Source organism: Sorex fumeus, unplaced genomic scaffold (assembly GCF_029834395.1).
Source record: "Sorex fumeus unplaced genomic scaffold, SorFum_2.1 ptg000110l, whole genome shotgun sequence".
Lineage (NCBI taxonomy): Eukaryota > Metazoa > Chordata > Mammalia > Eulipotyphla > Soricidae > Sorex > Sorex fumeus.
Window position 1 is genome coordinate 5,337,892 of NW_026606167.1, and position 22,210 is coordinate 5,360,101.

Here is a 22,210-nt window from a genome sequence, read left to right on the forward strand (position 1 = left end):
TGTGTTGGGCCGCACAGAGATGGAGTAAATGTCCCCCTTGGCCATCAGACACCCACAGGCACAGCCAGGAGGCAGTTGCTTACCTCTCCAGTCTCTCCTTGGGCTCACAGGTGCCAGCCAAGGATACTTTGATGCTGAGATCTTTGGCTCCATGAGGCTGGCAAGCCAAGTTCTAAATAGCAGAGTCAGGACTTGGGCCACTAGGACCCGTGACTCTAAAGGGACATGAGCAGGGAGAGCCCCCCAGTCCTGTCTTGGGCTTCGTAGAGAGCACAGCTGTGAAGCAGAAGGCTGCAGGCACACAGGCGCCCGTTTTATCTTCCCCCGAGCCAGCCGTGAGGCGTCTGTGCACTCGCCCCCTTTCCTTGCACTGCGGCTGTTTCTTCCACTTCGTCAGCCTCACAACCTGCGTGTGCGGATGGAAGCTGGTGCAGAACCAGGAGAGACATGAGGCATGCAAACACAGGGTATCAGCAGGGTTGCTAAACACCTCTGCGGCATCAAATTCACAGTCACCGAGTCAGCATTGATCTTGCATGGTCCTGGATGCAGATACCTCTGTGAGACCTTTATTGCGTTTTTTAATTTTTGCCCCTTAGTTTTGAATTCTGGGAGTGAGGTTAAAAATAAAAATCCTGGACACACACATTTGTGTTTGTGTGTGTGCTGTATGTGTGTGTGTATGTGTGTTCTCCAAACAAAGCTTCAACTGTGGCAGCTGATATCCGTTAGCAATCACCATGCCAAGGCCAACCCCTCCCTCCCTCGTTAAGTTTGTTCTGCGTGCCCACACACCTGTGTCTTTCTAGCTGCAGTGAACGCCGAGGAGCAAGGCAGGCTGAGAAAAGAAATCTCCAGAAATCTGGTGACCTCATTTCCCCTCAGCCCGTCAGTCTGTATCTTGGGCTTGGTGCTGAAATGACAACAGGCTCCCAACACCTCCCTGTTCCTAATTAGAGAACAGGGTGTTTGCGACACCAGCTGGTGTCCTCCGTTGACCCCCCGCACCCCCATTTTTTCCTCAAAACTTCCCATTGTTTTTCCAGGGGAACATTTTTTAAATGCTGGCCCCCGGAGGTTGGAGATTTCTATAAGGACACGTTCTCGCCGGGGCAGACGTGGCACAAACTTAGAAAAGGATCAACTACATTTGGCACTTTGGAAGTGAGGGCAGCTATAAGAGGCTAGCTTTCAGTGATAGAAAGCAACTTCCTTCTACCTTGAAGGATGCTTTTTGATGTTTCCTCATCCAACACTTGATTTACCTCACAAGGGGAATTCAGGAATTCAGGTAGAAAACCCGACTGACACTCCAAATTATACCCACAGATGCCCCGGACACAGCTGCCATTTTGCCTTCTGTTTCCCAGTCTGTTTTGAGTTACTCTTTCTGGTGAGGGTGAGAACTGTGACCCCAGAGCATGATGGGATGGTGCATTCTAATTAGAACCTAAAGGTTCCTGGAGTTATCCACGGGTCCCGGATCCCGTTTGTTAATTGTGCTGAGATCATTCAACAGTGGTTGATGTATCGCTGTGGTCTGCTGGGCAAGAAGCTGTTATTTTCACAGTTTGCTAATCAATGCTCGGCTGAACACAATTCCTTCTGAATATGCCCATTTGCTTGTCCTCTGCTTAATTGAACAATTGCAATTACTGGTGCACTCAACTAAATGTTAATTATTTTTCAGATTTTTTTCTCTCCTAATGATTTTATTTACAAATTAGAAGACTGTATTATTTCTTCACACCCAAATTCCCCCTTCTGAACCCTGGGTAATGTCTGCAGCCCAAACGAAATGATAAGGTGCAGTATCTTTTAAGCGTGATGTCACACGTGGCAAGCCATGGGCCGTCTGGATGATTCTGCTGGTCATCCTCCAGCTGCAGGGTACAGAGTGGTCACCATATCTTCATACCTGAGAAAGGAAAGGAAAGGCAGGCAGGCAGGCCGTGTGAGGTGTGAGGGCCACCTTTATTTTTGAAGAAAGCAATCAAAGCCCGTTTGGATAAAATACAAAGGCATCCTGAATCCGTGAGGGTAGAGCCATACGCTGTTTTGAAAATCTGGAAAGTTCAGCCAAGTGGAGCGTTTCAGTGTCCCAGGAATCCTCCCTGGCCCTAGATAATCATTATTAACATCCACGAAACATCTGTGGCTTTTTTCAAAGGGCGTCTCCTGCCCACCCCCGAGAAGCTTTCCCACCTGCTAACGTTTAACACCCACCCAGGCTTCTCCTCTCTCTGCCTTTTTCTACTTCCTCCTGATCACCTGGCTCTCGTTAACCTCCGCTTTGAGATCGGTAGATGTGGGTGACCGCTCTTCCGGCGTGGCCCTCCCGTGGGGTGCCCGTGGGCCTAAGTCCTGTTTCTCCTTGCGTTGCAGGGTGGCTACGCTGCTTACCGCTACGCCCAGCCCACCCCTGCCACCGCCGCCGCCTACAGTGACAGGTAAGGACCCTCCTTCTTGTGTTTCGCTACCTGCCAAGGAACTTAGCTGGTGGGACCCGTGGATATTCTTGTCTGGTCTCGGGGCAAAAGCATGATGGCTGTGAGGAGGAGGCAGCACTCACAAGTTAGGGTCCGGGGGTCATAGACAGAGGGGGAAACGGCTCAGCCCAGTTCCCCTCCCAACTCTGCTGCTGAAAGGCAAAGGAAAAGCCAATGCACACACACACCCCCCATTTTAAGATCTCCCAATTCCCCGTGGAGAGACGGTTCTGTGTGTGTCTGTGTGTGCCCACGCAGATGGCTGGCTTTGCAAGCCCTTGTTGCATCCAAGGAAGGATCCTGCAGACCTTCCCCAATTTCCAGCACCCCATTTTCCTTCCCTCTTTATCGTGGACAGATTTTCTATTTTTTTTTTTTTTTGCACCCAGGAAAGCATTTCCGTCCATGGTAGTTTAAGTTCCAAACAAGGAAGGCGAGAGTCACACCTGGCATCCCTAAGTCTGTTCCTTCTGTTTCAGCAATGCCTAGGGCTCCTTCCCGATCCACCCCCCCCATCCCCACCCCTCCTCCCGCCATAAGCCAACTTTGATTGTGCACCACACGTTCAGACTGGCTAGAGGAAGGGACAGAAAGGGGTTCTAGAAATGCACAAGTGAAGTTTGGGTGCTGGGGGGGTGGGGTTGGGGAAGTGGTTATTACCCATCACCCAGGCTGAACAGACAACTCGGTTCTTGAAATGGCAAGCTACAGCTATTCCTGTCTAGGTGCCTTGACAAAAAAAAAAAAAAAGTGTGTTTCCATCTTGAATGCAAGTCGTTGGCTTGGTCTTTGGAGGGACCTAAATGTGGATGTCCAGACGCTTGCATGCACAAATGTCACCGAGGAGCTTGTTTTGGGTAATGACTCCTTCCATTTAAAAATACGTCTCATGAATAAAACAGTACTGACAACACTTTGCATGTGTGGCTGAGGCATGCTCTGTGAGACAGGTAAGGAGGCGTGGATTGGACCTGGGAATGAGCCGGTTGGCAGCTGGGGGCTCTCTTCCTGTCCCGCTGTGATGGGGGGAGGGGGCGTCCCGATTTTTGCTATGTTGTGCTTTCTCTGCAATTCCATTCCATTTCTCACGGGGTGTGTGGTTCCCTCCTTTGCGCCGCCAGTTCTGCGGTGGCATCCTACAAACCAATAAGCCCCCCAAAAGCTGCACTTTGCAACCCTCCTGGTACTGAAATTTGTGATAAATGGTGCATGCTAAGGGATAGGAGAGCTGCTTTCTTGCGGTCCACAGGCCTGGTGGTGGTGTGCTTAGAAATCGCCTGGATAGGCTTCCCAACCTGCAGGGAGACCCCCCACCCCCGCACCCCAGAAAAGCCCAAAGATGGTGAAGACACAGTTCTAAAGATCAGGGGCCGAGATTCAAAGCAGACTTTCTGGCTGATGCTCTCTTCAAGACACTGACATTGGATTAGGAAAATTGTGAGGTCAATAAGGCTAATAAAAATGATGACAATCTGGAAATACTTGAGATCATTCTACAAATGAAAAGGCGCTAATGCGATTAAATTCTGCACGCGACACATTTCTCCAAGTGTCCGTTGTGATGAAGGTTCAGCTCCAACCCTTAATTATTTTTATGAAAATATCTCTAGATGCTAAATTCTCAAACACCCACTTTGTCTATAATTATCATCATAGTAACTTTGGCCTGCTCTATAATTATAAGAATCTTAAATGGATTTATTTCTTTGGATTTTTATCTTGCTTCTCAGTATAAATGTGCCTCTCCTCGAGTTGAAAAAAGGTTGATTGCAAAGATATCATTTAAATTGCTTTCTTCCATAATACTAATCTAGACATTTGGAAAAAATAAATAATGTATAATCCGATCCTTAGATAGAATTACTTGAGAATCTAGCCATCTTTGTGTGTGTCCATCTAACAATTAAGTTAAAGTTTTGTTGCATTTGGGGGTCCCGCATATGCAAACAGACGTACGAAATCTGTGATTTTGATAGCGTTACAATTCTTCATTGGCAACATGTCCTCCTTGGAAAACTGCCCTAGTTCTTGGATTGGAAAATCTCAATCTGCAATTCCACCTGAGCATAAGAGCTTCAGTTGAAGAAACCAACTAAGTATATTTGTGTCCATATAATTGGCCTCTTGCTGTTCATTAAAGAAATGTGCACTTTAGATCTGGGTGGTTGCTGTGGAAATTGATTGCTAGACCTACTTAGCTTGATTATAAGCAAGACACTGACCATGTGAAATTGCAATGCATGGCTGTAAATGCGGCAGTAGGGAAGTGACCAGAAGGCCATCTTTAAAGCATGATATCTCGGGTGTGACTGGTGAAGTGTATTTATGAAAAGGTGGTGCTTCCTTTGAGTTTTAGTATACAACAGAAGGGATGGAAGACCTCCTTAGGCTGCACACCTGGGTCAGATGTCCAATTTCCCCCAAGAACTTGGACTCTAGGCTGAAGAGGTCTCCAACGCCAGAACCTATTTTGACCCAATCCCAGTAGCCACCATTCACTGGGAGATAGGCAAGACGACAGGGAGGGCTTCTAAACCCCAAGAAATGACTCCCAGCTAGGAAGTAAGAGCAGCAGAAGGTGAGAATGTTTGAGTCCAACTCAACTGGCATCCAGTTTGATCAGAGGTGAAACTGCTATGAAGTTGCCCCGACGGATGAGATTCCCCACCCCCCTCAGCTATCTTAAAAGTGATTTGATGGCCCCGGTGGGTAGAATGATACCTTTATCAGCACACATGAAATGAAAGATTCAGAGACCTTTGGAAAGCAGCGAGCTCCCAGAGCCTCAGCTCTGTCCGTGGGTGCTTGACAGGCCCCTGGCCAATCCCTTTCACCATCTTCTTGGTTAAATGACCACATGCTGACCATCTCAGAGCACCCTGAGAGCTTCCAAACGCTGACCTCCAGAAGGAAGACCCTGTGGTGTGGTCTGAGATCACCCCCCTGACCCTACTAGGTTATGTTTCAGTCTCATGGATGCCACCCATGGGGCTAAGCAAACATCTTTTCTCAAACTTAGGAAACATTCGGTAAGCACGGGGACAACCCCGCCCCCCCCACACCCCTAATCTTTGTTTGTGATCTCACTCTGATTGATGGACCGTCAACTGTCCGAGCTCTCCCAAGAGATTGTTTTCTGAGCTTGATCCAATCAAAGCATGGCAGCGGGCCGATGCCGCCTGGTCATTGCATGTCTCTTGGTGTTGCTGATGTGTCTCTGGTACCTTCTGCCTCCAATTGGTCCCTCATCACACGAGCTGGACGAATGGCTTGCTTGAATTAAGCCTGGGGCTGGGGGCGGGGGCAGGATTGGCTCTTGGTTTCTTTGTGTATCATTCCTTGGTCTTGGTTGCATCTTTGAGCTGCGAGACTGGGAGGTGTGTGTGTAAGGAGGGGCGTGAGGGGGAGATGCAAGGTTTTGTTTGATGAACTATGCCACCCTTCTTTCGGGGAGGGGGGTAGGGATCCATATGATGTGTACATAGCTTTGTTGGAAATGTGGTTTTGCCAGAAAGGCAGACATGTCTCATTCTTTCCTGCTTGCTAAACATCCTAACAGCTCCTAACACTCAGGCATGAGGGCATCCCTCTGTGGCAGGGCAGAGAACTAGCCCAACTAGAGGGGAAAGGCATGTGCCAGGACAGTCAGGGGCAGCCCTGGGGGAGCCCAGGACACATGTCCTCTTTCACACAGATATGCACATCCTCTTGGACCCCCGATAGTTGAGCATCTGACTCACAGTGGTTGTCCTCACCACGTGGGCACTCAGAAGCAAGACCACCAGCCACAGGGAGGCATCTGCTGATGTGAGGTTCTGCCTTGGAAACTTTCCAGTACCTTTGACCACATAGGGTTAGCGTGTGCATATGAAAAGGCTCTTCCACGTGAAAGAGGAATTTTGCACAACTTGCTAAAAATCCAACAAAGTGCCTTATCTCAGGGACCTGGTTTCCTGTCTTTGAGGTAGGGGTATATGTACATAGACACAGACTTTTACACATATATGTGTGGTGCACATGTGTGATCCTCATAGACATAGGTGAATGCACACACACACACAGCTGTGCCTTAGACTCCCACAGGGACTCACGGAAGTTTCTAGAAAGTCTTCATTCAAGGAGTCTAGGACTCATAGCTTCCTGAAACTCCATACATGACAGAACATCTTTTAGATTGATAGTCATAGCCTATTATTAAAGATTCTATTTCTGAGAAAACACATTGAGTAATTTTCCTTAAAACTTGATAAGGATAAGTAGGCATGTATTTGGGGTTGGGGGGAAGTTGGTCTACTCTTATTTTGAATTATATAAGTAACAGAGGTAGGTGCTAACGAGAGGGGGAAATTTGCACATAAACATGCTTATCTGAGTAGATGAATAAATGGATTACTAGAAAGGTAGATGATAAATATATCCAATATATCCATAGGTGTTTAGATGATGAGCTAGATGAACTGAAGGAAGAAGAGAAAGAAAGGGAAGGAAAAGAGGAGGGGAGAGGAAGAGTGAGAGGAAAGAGAAAGGAAGGAGGGAGGGAGGGAAGAGGAGAGAAGGAAGGTAGACGTGTAGGAAGAGAAGGAGGAAGGAAGGGAAGGAAGGATGAAGGAAGGAAGGGAGGGAGGGAAGAAGGAAGGAAGGGAAGGGAAGGAGGAAGGAAGGGAGGGGAAGGAGGAAGGAAGAAAGGAAGGAAAGGAGGAAGGAAAGAGGGGGCTTCCCTTATCATCTCTTGACATTTTACCATAAACAGAACTGCAAGAAAGAGAACTAAAGCCTCACCACCGTAGTTACATTTAAACTGGAATATCAAAAGATTTGAATCGACTTCCATCGTGTAGAGACTCCCAATTTATTTTTAAGACTTTTTGCTTCCTGGGCTCCGGTTCCATGGCAGAGTGCTGGCAAACAGTGCTCGCCCTTGCACGAGGAACGTGGCCCTGGGGTGGGGAGGCCTCTCTCAAGGAACTGCTGGCCCTCAAAGCACATCTGAACAGAAACACTTACTCGAACTGTTTAAGGCTTTTCTTTCTTTTGCTTTCCTTGCCTCACTTTCTCTTTAGAGAGGGTGACGTCCTTTAGGGGTCCAGTTTTCCTCCTTTGTGTCTCTGGAAGGTGAGGATGGGGAGCTGCCCTTGGGGACGCAGGTGTGGTGAGGAACAGGCACCCACACAGAGTGGGACTTGCACCATTTTTGATGGGAGCACCCCGCACCCAACAGTGCTCAGGGATCCATCCTGGCAGTGCTTGGGGAACTGGGGGTTGCTGGGAGTAGAACTCAGCACCTGCCAAGCTGTGCTCAGCCCAGGGAACGTTCTCTAGGACCCCCTCTGCTCCTTCCCCATTGCCCTCCCCGAACCCAGTTTGCCAAGGGGGACATTGGTTTGGGGTCAAAGGCAGAAGCAAGTTCCTGCACCTGGTCTCCGGGCCTGGTCTTCCTGCAGGTCTGCACAGAGCACCTTTGTCCTCCTGTCCAGGCTGAGAGGCCCTGGCCGGTCAGAAGCAGCAGAACAGAGGAACAGAGTGGACACGGGCGTTTTGTGGCGTACTCTCCTCCTGATCCTCATCACTCTGGTTTAGGAACCACACCCAGCCGTGCTCAGGGCTCACTCCGTGTGCAGGACTTTGGGGGTTGCTTCCCCAGGCTCTGGCCAGTGGCTCAGACAAGTCCACCATGGTACAGCTTCACTCCAGCCCTTCCCGCTGCCTCTGGGTGACTCTGGAAGGCTGGCAAAGGTAGCTTTATTGTATGGAATGGTGACCACAGCAGCTGTAAGCATAGCTTTGTTCAGTTTGAGGTTATTCTTTCAGTAATTCAGGCTTTTTTGTTTTATTGGGGGCGTGGGGTCTGTTCACACCTGGTGGTGCTCAGACCTTACTTGGGGGTCTGCCCTCAGGGGTCATTCTTGGTGATGCTGAGGCAACGGGATGCTGGGATTGAACCCAGGTGGTCTGCGTGCAGACAAAGTGCCTTACCTGCTCTCCGTTTCTCCAGCCTCCCAATGTTTTTTTTTCCCTCATTCACATCTTTTTTATAATTTTAATGAATCACTGTGAGATACAGTCACAGACTTACAAACTTTCATGATTACACTTCAAACAAACAATGTTTGAGCACCCATCCTCCACCTGTGCCTATTCTCCACCAATGTTACCAGTGTCTCTCCCGCCACCCCAACCCCTTCCTACCCCCTGCCTCTGTGGCAGACACATTCCCTCTTTCTCTCTCTCTCTCTCCTTTTGGATCCAGTGTTATTCTTGACGCTCTGCATTGCCAAAGTCATGAGAACAGCTCTAGGATAGAGGCTCTGTCCTGAATCAGCCACACATTTCAGTGGCTTCTAGTCAACTCCTGCTGGGCAAAGCATGAGGATGGCAGAGCCTGGTGCTGGAGGGTTCTAGGAGGGTCTCGGAAGCACGAGGAGCTCCTTGCAGAGGACACAGTGTATTCTCATGCTCTCTTAACTGTCACATGGGGAGCTGGGGAGCAGGAATAAACATCTGGATCTCAGCTCTAACCCGCCGTGACAAAACAGTTTTGCTTTTCTTTTTTTCCCCATTTTTTAAAATGTTTTCGGCACTCTCTCCTCAGCCCAGTGAGATGCACTGAGTTCCACAATTTTAGACAAAGACGCTTTGTCAAGACTGGAGACCGAGCTCAGGGTATTGGAATGTGCCTTGTGTGCAGTTGACCCCAGTCCATCCTCAGTACTGCATAGGACCTCTTGACACTGCTAGGGGTCACTCCTGAGCACAGGGATAGCTCTGAGCACCGGAAGTGGGCTCAAAAACCAGAGAAGGAAAAGAGAAAGGAAAAGACTGTGGAAGTTGCTCATCCAATGTGGCAGAAACAATCTCAAAGAACTTGCTGGAATATCTCTGTCCAGTTTTGTTTTTTGTTTTTATTATTAGAACATCCTCTAGAATGAGAGCTATTTATGTGTTTATGTTATAGTATATATGCTATAAAAATATGGGCTGGAGTGATAGTAGTGGATAAGGCATTTGCCTTGCACATGGGTTTGATCCCAGCATTCCATATGCAGTCCTACCCCCTCAAGCTCACCCGGAGTGATTCCTGGGCACAGAGCCAGAAGTAACCCCTTTGCATTGCAGGGTGTGACCCAAAAGCAAAACAAAAGAAGAAAGGAAAGGAGGGAGGGAGGGAGGGAGGGAAGGAAGGAAGGAAGGAAGGAAGGAAGGAAGGAAGGAAGGAAAATTCTTGTTTCTATACTTACTCCTTTTAAAGTTCGCTTTCTTAATGGAATTGTGTTTTCAGCGAGATAGGTTTCCCTCAGGAAGAGAAAGAGAAGCTAATTACCCCAAGCAGCTGTGGGTTAAGTAGGCGGAGAGAGGTATTGCCAAGTGAGGTCCCAGTACAAGGCTCATCTAGCCAATGAACACGCATTTCTCCTGGCAGAACAGAGTTTGGTGCTCATTTAAAACTACTCATTCCGGGGCTAGGAAGAGTCCATCTGGCAGGACCTGACCTGGGTTTCATCCTTGGCATCTCATTTGGTTCCCTGAGCCCTGCCAGGACTGATCCCTAAGCAGAGAGCCTGGAATTAGCCCTGAGCACAGCCAGGTGTGACCACCCCCCCCCCCCCAAAAAAAAATTTAAACCAATACCTGTTCATTCAAGGGCCCAAGAGATAGTACAGTAGGCAAGATGTTTGCCTTTCATGTGGCAATCCCCAGCACCACACATGGTCCTTTGAGCACCATCAAGAATGACTCCTTGAACACAGAACCAGAAATATCTCCTGAGCACCACTAGGAGTAGCCCCAAACCTGCCACTCCACCCCACCTAAAAATAGAAAAAACTGTTCATTTAATGGAGTCCAAGGATCCCAGAACTTGTTACGTTGATTAAAATTTCTGGAAATGTCACACTGGGGGAAAACAGGCAGGATGAAGAGCAAAACTTTGCTGCCTAGCCTTGGCCTCCATCACGCTGCCCACAGGCTGCAGGGCTGGCCACAAGGCTGTCTCCCCAGTCCCAGAAATGGGCTCCAGCCCCTCACCCTGTGTGGGAAGGTGGCTAGCATCGTCCAACTCTGCTGGAAGGCCACCGGCACACCTACCCTCAGCAGTGGGTCCATGGGACTCGGTGGTACCATGTGCATAAGCCATTTCTTTGACTCCTTATCCTCTGCTGTGAGGGGTATTTTAGTTTCACCTTAGGGGTTATTGGGGAGTCTCGGACATTACTAGACAGTCTCTGGGTTGCAGACACTCCATCTTCTTCTCATCAATTTTCATGGAATGGTCAGACAAGAGCTTTATGCTTGAAGAACAAAAATCACTTTGGAGGAAATCAACAATCCCTACATGATTTAAATTCCACCCTACTCTTACGATTCTTGGTGTCAAATAAGATGTTGCTTTAATAAATTCTGGAGTCTTTCAGAGAGTCTATTAGGAAGAATAGTGACCAAATTTGTTCGACTGAGGATGGTATAAAGGAACCTTTGAAAATATAATAAGTGGGGTTAAGTGTAATCAGATCAAATCCTATTTTCATCTTCTAAGTTCTAGGAATAGAGGTTTTTTTTTTAAATAGAAAAACTTTTGGAGGAATTCCTTAACCCTTTTAGTTCTCCAAAATTTAAATTTTTGTGATGTCAAATTTTCTTAAAGAGGGCACTAGTATCTTTCCTGGTACATTTTTTTTTCACCATGTACATTTGCATTTTGAAGTTAATTCTTTGGGGAGAGTGTCTTGTATGCCAGGGTCTGTGTAACACAGGGGAACTGAGAAGGTGCTGAGTAGGTAGTGTAGACCAGGTGGCAGAGATGTGTGTATGGGGAAGGACGGTCCTCAGAAACCCCCACAATGTAGGTGAGACAAGTAGGTTCAGACAGGTGACACAGACCTGGAAATTCCAGGGGTTGGATTTCAAATCCAATGTCTCTTCCAGTTCTTTGGCTGTTTCCATTTCCCTCCACTGTTTTCCAAAATCAATGCAAGACCAACCTCTGAGCATTGAAGAAGTCCTGAGAAAAATGTGACTTACCAGTGACAAAGTGAGCAGAATCTCATGCCTTCAGAACCACCAGGCATTGTAATGGTTCCAATCCTTCTGATTGGACGTCCCCCCCCCAATAGTCTTTGTAAAAAGAATAATTTTATTTTCTATGTAGAGATAATTCTACTTTCTACCAGCAGCTCTTGTAGCTGGACACTGATTGCTTCAAGAACGGTTGAGAGGGGCTGGAATGATAGTACAGCGGGTAGGGTGTTTGCCTTGTACGCGGCCGACCTAGGTTCAATTCCCAGTATCCCATATGGACTCCTGAGCACTGCCAGAAGTGATTCCTGAGTGCAGAGCCAGGAGTAACTCCTGTGCATCACCAGGTATGACCCAAAAAGGAAAAAAAAAACAGTTGAGAAAGTTCTTAAATAATGAAGGAGAGAATGGTTCCCTCTTGATAGTAGGAGCAAGGGGATATTTTTTCTTTTCCTTTTTTTTTTGTTTGTTTCTTGAGAATTGTGTTGGTGGACACAAAAATCAGTGCTCAAAAATGGTACGGCAGAACTGACAGGTTTCTATCTCAGTTTCTTCCAATTTTTTTAATTTAAAGGCGTGCGCACACACACAAAAGGAAAATGTGTGCAAGTTTTTTTTTTTCTTCAGGAACTAATTGCCTTTGGTTCATAATCTATAATGACTTCTTAACAGCAATGATGCATTCCTGGATGGATGTGTAATTGAAGCAGTAAAAAAAAAAAGGGAAAAGCACGAAGCCTTTAATAGTCAACAGTCTGGACCGACAGGAGTTAGGGAGAGATTAAGGAGACGTGCAGCCTCAGTGGACCATAGCTGTCACGGCCGTGTGGGTAGATTCTTTTGCCAGTGATGAGACAAGATGTAACAACTCATCTGGCCGTTTCAGGGCATAATTACATACTTCCCAGGTTGCAGGCCATTGGCTTGATCGGCCACCAAGAAAGCAAATAAAGTCTCTCTTGTAAGTAGCCCCATCACGATCCTTCAGCTGTGAAGGGTCGAGAGCCAGGTGAGAAGTGCTGGATGTTTTCCAGAGGTGAATCAGAAACCTCTAGTGAGAACTTGCATGTTCCCAGGCCCCTCTGTGGACCTCCCCACAAGATAGATCCAGGTCTCCCTCATGGAAGGCAGGATTCCGGCACAGCAGAAGGGTTCCTAGCCTAGACACACCCTCTGCCTGGTCACCTGGTCTGTGAGAATAGCCTTTGTGTGAGTACAGCCCTGGGGTGGGAACGAGTGGCTGTTCACCCTTTGCTCCCCTGGAAGGATCACAAGGATCGATTGTTCTGGAAGCAGATTTCGCACAAAGCCATGGCACATTTTGCTCTTGAATCAACAAACGAGATAGGGAAAGTGGGAACCCTGGATGTAGGTGGATGCTGGGTGGAATCTTCTCTGAGAAGGCAGTGAGGGGTGTTCTGTCATTGCTTCCCAATTCCTGCCACATTCTGCTGGGTGGGTCTTCAAATAGACACACCATCAAGCCCTTTCCCTTTATTAAACCTTCAGATGAAGGTGCTTTGATCTCTCTCTTCTAGACAGTGTTCCCTCCCATGAGCTCATGAGCCAAAGCAACTTGGCTTTCCAGAGCCATCATTTCTTACCTCCCCTTTTGTATAGTTAACTCCCATTTCCCTTCCACCTCCCAAACGCAAATGAAATCCAGACCAACTAGCCACAGAAAGAAAGCAAAGACCTTAACTTGGTGGTGAAACTTTTGAGGTGAGTGGATAATTCTGAGGGTTTCCAGAGCTTTGCCCTGGAGTTTGGAGCCCAGTGACCCAGTTGGCCTGCCCAGAAGCTCGTGAGAAATGGAGAGGGTCCGCCCCTACCCACCCCTGACTGAAATCAAAGCTCACACTTGGAGGACCTTCGGGTGCCTGGTGTGAAGCTGGAGAAGCCCCAGCCCGGGAGGCAAGCTTCTACTCTACCCATCCCTACAAATTCCGCGCTTCATTAGTCTCTAACGAAGTGTTCCCTGGGTTCTCCATCACACCCTCACAGGGTGTGAGAGAATCTGTGTAAATTGTTGTCTTGTGACCATCTTCTCTCTCCTCACCCTTTCTCGGTGGTTGAGTCAGAGATGTTAAAAGCTGGGCATGACTCCCAAGTTTTCCACCCCCATCAGGCCAAGGACCACAGTAATCCTTTCCTAGGGGAAGGGAGTTTATGTTCATGGGTCGCATAGAGAATTTACCTTCACATCACACATCCCCTGGAGAAGTCCCATGTGTTTGGCTCATCACTTCATGGACCTCCCCCCCTCCCAGTTTTCTCATCTGCTAGATGGGAAAGAGATGAAGACCCGAAGGGATAAAGTAAGAGGTGGTGAAAATGTCCAAGGCTGAGTTACCAGTAACTCAGTGCTCGATGACGATATTTTTAGGGCACATTGGGAAGCACTGAGTCTGAGGTAGGCAAGAATAAGCAAATTCAGTCCTCCTGAATGTGGGAGTCATTATGGCTTTGAGTCTTGAGGATACAAGCCCTTATTGCCACCTTGCTGGGGAGCTGTCCCTGGCTCATGTCCAGCCCAGGTTTTCCAGTGAGCTTGCTTGGGACGTGAAGTGGGGTCTTGTAGGTTCACTGTGTCTGCGTGCTGAAGGCATGTGATGGCAAGTCTTTGCCATTCGTGTCTAGATGAGGATGGGATTTAGATTTAGCTCTGAGTCTGAAACTCCGCACAGTTGCATCATGCATGAACTCCAATATGGCCCCGCTCCTGGACCAATTTGATTTCCAGCAGCTACAGCAGTAAAGTAGGGTGGGCTTGAAGGATACCTGCCACTCTAGGTTGGGTTGAGAATGAGCCCAGATGAAACAGGAAGCCCTGCCCAATCAGCATGAACAACTCTCCAAACAGTATTATTATGGCACCACTAAAGTATGGAGGTATGTTGTTTTGTTCTTGAGTCGAAGAATAAGTGATTTTCTGTGAAGTCAGGTTTTCTGATCTAGAATAATTTTCTGATCTGTTTTGTTTCCATTTTAACATATATATCCAAACAAGTCATCCTGAAATTTGACAGGTTTTCTGATCTAGAATAATTTTCTGATTTATTTTGTTTCCACCTTATACATTCATGCAAACAAGTCATCCTGAAGCTTGCCAAAAGAGCAGAATCTAAATCTTTTTCTCTCTCTCTCTCACACACACACACACACACACACACACACACACACCCATGAGTGATGACAGATGTGTTAATTAGTTTGACAGTGGTCATCCAGTTACCAAACCTTGACTCAAAGCATGTACATGTAGAAAATCATACGTTTATCTCCCTTTTAAAAAAACAAGCATGGGTACACCTAATGGTATACAATTCTTACTTGTCAATAGGAACAAATAGACTGGGTATAAAGAAAAACCTCTGAGGAAGTGGGGAATAGAGGTGGATCATTCCCTACCCATGCGCCAGGGGCAAGGTGCCACACCCATGGCTTGGGAAAGATGGCAGCCAGGAACCACCTCTGCTTCCAGTTTCCCCCAACCCTGCTCTGCCTAGAGACATTTAAAAAAAAAAAAGATTAGACCAGATGTGCCAGAACTGACCTTTTCCGGTTATAATGTGTGAGAAGTCCAAATTCGGTCATCAGAACCATGAGGGTGACAAAGATTCTAGAACTTTCCACCAACATGCTTATTTTGTACATAATAGCTAATAGGTTGGGCCTGTGCTGTCTCTCCACCCTCCAAAGCCTCATGCAGGTCACCTCAGCCCCTCCCTAGGCCTTGAGCACAGGATTCCCTCCCCCAGAGGAGCACTGCTCCCCGCAAACCAGAAAACCTCTTCTGGGTAGCCGTGGCCAGCCCACCCCACCTCCCCTCTCCCCTTCTCATTACCTGTGCCTTAGGCCCTCTCCTCCTTCTGCCTAGCAAAATCCAGGTGGCCTTCGGGGGAGGAGGCCACCCTTCTTTCTCTCTATTTTTATGATCATTCTTGCATCTGATCTGGCAGCGTTTATTTTGGATGATGAGATTTTTGTTTGCTAATATGTTGGTGCAGTTAATTTGTTAGAGGCAATCGAAAAGAACCAAAGGTGATTCCATGAAAAAGACAGTTCCGTTTTACATTGTGTCTCAAAGACTTACGCAATCTGTGCTCTCTTTCCCTCCCTTCTTTCCCTTCCTTCCCCCCTTCGTTTCTTGGTCATTTCCTACCTCTCCACCCTCCCTCCCTGCTCTTCCTCCCCTCCCTTGCTTTCTCTGTCATGCCAAAGTTTGTTTTCTTGCTCTCCCCCTTCCCTTTAAAGACATTAAGAAGCAGCAGCAGCATAAATGACCCTGACCTGAGACTTCATGCCTGTCATGGATTCTGTATCATTGTTTGCTCCTGTCTTTCACAAAGCAGAACATTCTGTAGGTCTCGGATTAAATGACATCAGGTGGGACCTTCAAATGACCTGGAACTTTGAGAGACTAGTTACCACCCCCCTTTTATCCAAAGCCACGGAAGCTCAGGATCCCCCATCAGAAAGGCCTGGAGAGCAGAGCATGGGCTCCTTCCTGAGTGCTCACAACCACAGACCGAAGTGGCAAAGTCTGCATTGTTCCCCCCCAGCTCACACCCAGCACCAGCCTTAGTGCAGTCCCTTCCCCGCACATGCAAAGGGGCTGTGTTCACTAGCTTCCCAAGTGAGGAGGCTGAAAGGGAGACAGGTGGGGTGATTTTTTTTTTCCTGGGGGCACAACTTATCTAAAACAGGGGCACAGTGAGCTCAGAAACTGGGGCGATGTTTAGATGTTGTCGAAATAACAAAAGAGAATATCCCCAGCACCCCCAAATGGACTGTGAAGATCTGGACCCGGAAGTTAAACCCAGAGGACTAGCGGGGAGTTCAAGGAGCATGCCCCACAACCCCACAGCTTTCCTTTTTCGAGGAGGCGTTTTGGTGCGTGTGAAGCTAGTGGTGCAGCCCTGTTCCACGCTAGGTCTCCCCTTCCGAAAGGGGGTGGCATTTCAGAGGGCTCCTTAGCAACTGATCTCATTTGCTAGTGGGTTTAGAACCCTCCTCTCTCGACAATCTAGCTTGCAATTCACCCCTAAAATAGAAATCAAAATACAACGGCGGTGTCCGCTTAGGGTGAGCATCCTTCCACCCGGTCCTACTGAGACTCTTCAGAGGGACATGAAGGTCTTTGAGCTTTCCAGGTTGCCCCTGCAGGCAGCTGCTTTCCCCAAACTGCCCAAAGGCTGTGAGCAAACTCTTAGTAAAATCAGCAGTCCACATTTTTTTTTCCTTTTTGACTTTTGGAGTCACACCCAGTGATGCTCAGGGGTTACACCCACCTCTGCATTCAGGAATTGTCCCCGGCAGTGCTCAGGGGACCTATGGCATGCTGGGGATTGAACCGAGATGGGTCACACGCAAGACAAATGCCCTCCCCACTGTGCTATGGCTCCGGCCCCCAGCAGCCGGAATCATAAGTAATGCCCCCCTAGTCTTGCCCACTCTGTTGAATGATTCAGAGCCCCCCTCCCCACCCCCGCGCTTCCATGTGGTCCTTCTGAGCCTTCTTGGGGTGAGTGACGAGAGCACCTGAGCAGTGAGCATTTCCACTCGGAACGCCGCCCGTTTAAAGAGAGCATCCTGGAGGCAGAGTGATAAACGTGCCTAATTAGAAGCAACGTATTGATCAGACACAGTGGCTCTGATCAACTATCAAGGTCAGCGCCAGTGAAGATACCAATCATTAGACACATTGCACTCGATGCTGGCACAGCCTAATAGCAAGTCCAGAAGGCGAGTCTGTTTCCCACAGAAATAGGGTGGGAAGGGAGGGGTCTCCATGCAGATCAGATTCACCCCCAACAGATGTGGAGCCTCAGTATACCTAAGAGTTTCCTTGGTGGCTTTGGAAAGTATCCTGGAGCGATACCCTCTCAAAGATCCAGACTTCAGTGATTGGGGACAAGGGCATTTCACTCTGAGAAAAAGAATCTTCCATCATTGACACGGATAGTCTGATTTCAGAATCTCTGTGCATAGTGAATCCATGCCCAATGCTTCAGGATAACGTTGTCCTTGTCCCAGCTGCCTTTTTTGGGGCTTCTTGGTTTATCACGTGCCTTACCAGGAAACCAGCAGGGAATTCTCAGGGGGGACTTTTTACCCGAAAGGGTGTGCCTGTGTGTCTGCGTTAGACCCAACTCCATGGCAGTAGGTACAAGAAGCAGTTTTGTCAGCGAGTAACGGTTACCCTGAGTTGTGTGTTCCAGTAGGGCCAGCTCATACTAAGAGCCTGAAGAGCATGAAGACACCCAAATCTTGAAAAGCGAAAGTTAAAACCAGGGGTAGAGAGATAGTACAGTGGGGAAGGCACTTGCCTTGCATATGACCAACCTAGGTTTGATCCCCAGCATCCCATAGGGTCCCTTGAGTACAGCAGGAATGATCTCAGAGCTAGGAGCCAGCCCTAAAGACCCCTGGGTGTGGCCCCAAAGCAAAACCAAATAAATGAAGCAAAAGTTCAAGCCCGTATGACTCTGCCTGTCACAAGCTTTTATTCTGTGTCCATGTCCGTTACCTCCTCTGGCCATCCTGGCTGACAATTTGGCTCTTAGAATTCAGCCCTGGATGATTTTTTAGAAGAAATAAAATTGCCAAGAGAAAAGAATTTTTGCTTAATAAGTATCCCAGAGAGATAGCACTGAGGGTAGCCACGTGCCTTGCATGCAGCTGGCCCAGGTTAAATCCCCAGAACTATGTAGGGTCTCCGAGTCCCACCAGGAGTGATCTCTGAGTGTGGAGGCAGAAGTGAGCCCTGAGTACCACCAAGTGTGATGCAGAAAAACAATAAAAGAAACATGGAATGTAAGGATGTGATTCATCCCCAGTAACAAAGCAGAGCCGAGTGTAGGATCTAGACTGTGTTTGCAGATGGTCCTGGGAACCATCAGCAGAAGCCTAATAAATGCGATCGGCAGAAGCAAAGGAATGGCCGGAAGCCCTATTGTTCACCAGCTTCTCCTTAAAGCAGAACCTAATTCTCTCAGGCTTCCAGGGCGTCCTCGTCCAAGGGGAACCCTAATCAGCAGTTAGTTTTCGAGAAGCATAAGAGTCAGAACTCACAGTCTTAGAGAAGTCAAAGGCTCAGAACTAGGTTAGGAAGTTCTTCCAGAGACCTAACCCCCACCCCCCACAGACAGACAGACAGACAGACAGACACACACACACACACACACACACACACACACTGCAGACTCAAGACCTGCTTTGTGCATCCTTCTGGGTAGAACCAAAGTGAAAGCATGTTGGGTTCTGAGCCAGCATCCTGGAGGTTGAGTTTGACTCTCTCCCCAGTCTCTCTCTTCAGTTCAGCTTGGTGGTATTCCCCGCCCCCCACACACACACACTTTTTTTTTTTTGCTTTGGGTTCCTCATCTATAAAGGCAGGGAGAGCCCAGAGGACTGTAGGGATATTAACTGAATGAACAAAAGAAGACAGGTCTTGGCAACCCCAAGATGGAGTACAGAGTTAAGACACATACGAGTGGCTTTGTCATTATTTTTTCAGTTAGTAAGCATTTCCCTTCTCTCACCCAGCCACCCCATGCTAAACGTTCTTCTTGGAAAGGGTGGGCTTTGAGAATTAGCTTGTGGATTTCCCCTGGCCAGAATGATCTAGAACCATGGTTCTCTTCTCCCAAGAGGACCAGCCACTTAGAACCACGAGCACACAGAGTTGCCTAGGGTTGATTGACACTCAGACCTGGTTCTTGTTCAATGTACCGATGATCAGGCCTCTCTTCTGCACCATCTGGTTGGAACCTAGGGAGATTGAAAAAAAAATCGTTCTTGGGTTCCAAGAAGTCTGGGTTATTTTTGAGAGAAGCAGAGAGAACAGAAGTTCTACCAGGAGAGTGAAGAGAATGAGAAGCCACTGAAAGAAAATTGGAAAAGTGACTTTGGGCCCGTTCGGGGGCAAGAATGAAGTTGATGGGCAGGTGCAAGATGCGTGGGGTCAGCATGCAGAGCTTGGTGGTCCTGGACCTCAGTATTATGGTCGAGCACGAGATCCTGTGAATCCACTTTCTTCCCCATCTGTGCCAAACCCATCGGCACTCAGTATGAGACAAACAATAGAGAATTCTGGCATCCCCCAACTCCCTGTTTCCTGCCTAGACTCTGGAAGCCCGAAGTCACAGGAGGAGAGCCCTTGAACTCCCCCTTTGCAGCAGCCACGATGAAAAACATTCAGCGGGAGAAGCCTTCCCCCCTTTGACTATAGCTTTACATCACTGTCCTCCCGTTGCTCATCGATTTGCTCGAGTGGGCCCAGTAACGTCTCCATTGGAGACTTTGTTGTTACTGTGTTTGGCATATCGAATACATCACGGGGAGCTTGCCAGGCACTGCCGTTCAGGTGGGCGAGATACTCTCAGTAGCTTGCTGGGCTCTCCAAGAGGGGCTGGAATGATAGCACAGCGGTAGGGCGTGCCTTGCACGCAGCCAACATGGCCGACCAGAGTTCGATTCTTCCACTTTACATCACCAGGAAGCTATGGAAACCCTTTCCAAAGACTGCCATCCGTGGCTTGGTCTTGGAGGTCACCTGGTCATGAGGAATGATGGAAACATACCAGGTGTTTGCCATGTGCACCCCAGGTTGCCAAGTACTCAACCAGACTTCCGTATAGTCTACAACCAGTGAACAAAACAGCTAGCTGAAAATCAAGTGCAGTTACTTTGGAGTTTTACATTCTTAGCTACCGAGAGTATTCGATATGCCAGACACAGTAACAACAAAGTCTCCAATGGAGACGTTACTGGGCCCGCTCGAGCAAATCGACGATCAACGGGAGGGCCTTTACCTTTACCTTTACCTTTAGCTGGGTGTGAAGAGCAAAGAGCAGGCAAGGATTGGCTAAAGGGAAAAGGCCCTACTGCCCGTTTCTTTCCTGGTTTGGGAGCTGACCCCACAAACCAGACCAATTGTCATCGACCTTTGTTTTTTTAACCCCTAAAGACCTGCGTTGGTCCCCAGGGCTGGCTGCAGTAGATCGCTGGTGTAAAGCACACTACTGTTCTCTGGTGGTTTAGATTTTTCCAGAACTTGTAGGAGAGAGCACACTACCTTGCCACTTCACTGCTTCCTCTGACCCTTTGGGTTGAGTGGGATAAATGGTTTCACAACGAGGTTCTAGATGACCCACTTTGGGACCATTTACAGTAGAGTCAAGTGAGGCCCAGAATCATATATAATGATGATGTAACATAGTCCAGGAGATAATACCACAGCACTTCCCCCCTGCTGGCCTGATGTGGGGTTCCTTCTCTCAGCTACTCTGGGGTAGGCATTTCCGTTAGCTGGTGACACGTTATCTTCAGTTGCTCAAAGGGTACTTTCGGGGTGGGGTGGAGTGGGGTGTGATCACGCAGGTTTAGTCTAGAATGAATACAAGAGACTTGTCTGAGATTTGGGGGTCTTTTCCCTGGAATACAGAGGGCTTTCTGATGTGGATTCCAAAGTACTCAAGGCCGAGAGACAGTATTGCAGGTAGGGTGCTTGCTCCTTGCATCTGACTGCCCTGGACTCTATTCCCGCACCCCATATGGACTGTCCAGCCTTACCAGGAGTGATCCCTGAGCACAGTCAGGTGTAAGCCCTGAGCACCACTGGGTGTAACCCAATCCGCCCCCCCCCCCCCCAAAAACAACTAAAGGTATGCAGAGGTGGGGCTGGAGCGATAGCACAGCGGGTAGGGCGTTTGCCTTGCACGCAGCCAACATGGCCGACCCGAGTTCGATTCCCAGCATCCCATATGGTCCCCCGAGCACCGCTAGGAGTAATTCCTGAGTGCATGAGCCAGGAGGAACCCCTGAGCATTGCCAGGTATGACCCAAAAAGCAAATATAAATATATATATATATGCAGAGGTGATCAAACCAAATGGCTACTATTTTTTATATGATTTTTTCCCTCATAATTCCTTTTCACTGTGCCACAGAACACATAGCATATTCTTCAGTCAGCTGTGCTGGGTGAAAGCACTGTGCTTTGCTCTAGATGTGTTTGGGGGAGTCAGAGTAACTTGATCTATTTAAAAGATGGATATCAAAGACAAGTGAGTCTCTTCAAGCGGGATCCCCTCCATTGAAAATTCAAGATATGGGACTGGAGAGATAGCACAGTGGATAGGGCGTTTACCTTGCACGTGACTGACCCAGGTTGGTTCCCTGGCATCCCATAGGGTCCCTTGAACACCACCTGAAAGTTTCAAGCACCACTTGGAATTCCTGAGTGCCACGCCAGGAGTAACTCCTGAGCAGAGCTGGGAGTGACCCAAAATCTTTAAAAAAAATTTTTTTTCAAAATATATAGCTTAATAATAAAGGCAGACCATGGAGAAAGGTAGCATTTTTTATCTGAGTGATGCTAACAGTTCCCAAAAAAGAGTTCCACAAGGATTACCTTTTGCTTTTTAAAAATCTGGGAACTGGTGAAGGGGCTCAACTCTGTAGCCTTGCTTGGAAGTTGCTTTGTGACACTTCGTCAGCACAATCCTTCAGTCTGAGTTGCCCCCCCATACTTTTCCTCACATCCAGCAGGCTGGTGGGTCCCTTAGGAAAAGGAAGGGGGGATGGGAAGAGAATTGAGGACACTCCCTGAGGAGACAACCCCAAAATAAGGGAATGCTCACTCCAGAGAGAGTGACTCTGGGCAAGCCAGCTGCCCTTTCTTGGTCACTCATCATTTTCCTTGT

General features: G+C 48.1%; 1 protein-coding gene across 29 annotated transcripts in view; it reads left to right on the plus strand.

Annotated features, from left to right (window-relative positions):
* Positions 1-22,210, plus strand: part of RBFOX1 (RNA binding fox-1 homolog 1) — a 1,027,611-nt gene that overhangs the window by 989,905 nt on the left and 15,496 nt on the right. For all 29 annotated transcript variants that reach the window (XM_056135038.1, XM_056135030.1, XM_056135037.1 and 26 more), the window contains one exon: positions 2,386-2,450. In XM_056135038.1, the coding sequence (XP_055991013.1) occupies positions 2,386-2,450 (65 nt within the window). The remainder of the gene's footprint in view (positions 1-2,385; positions 2,451-22,210) is intronic.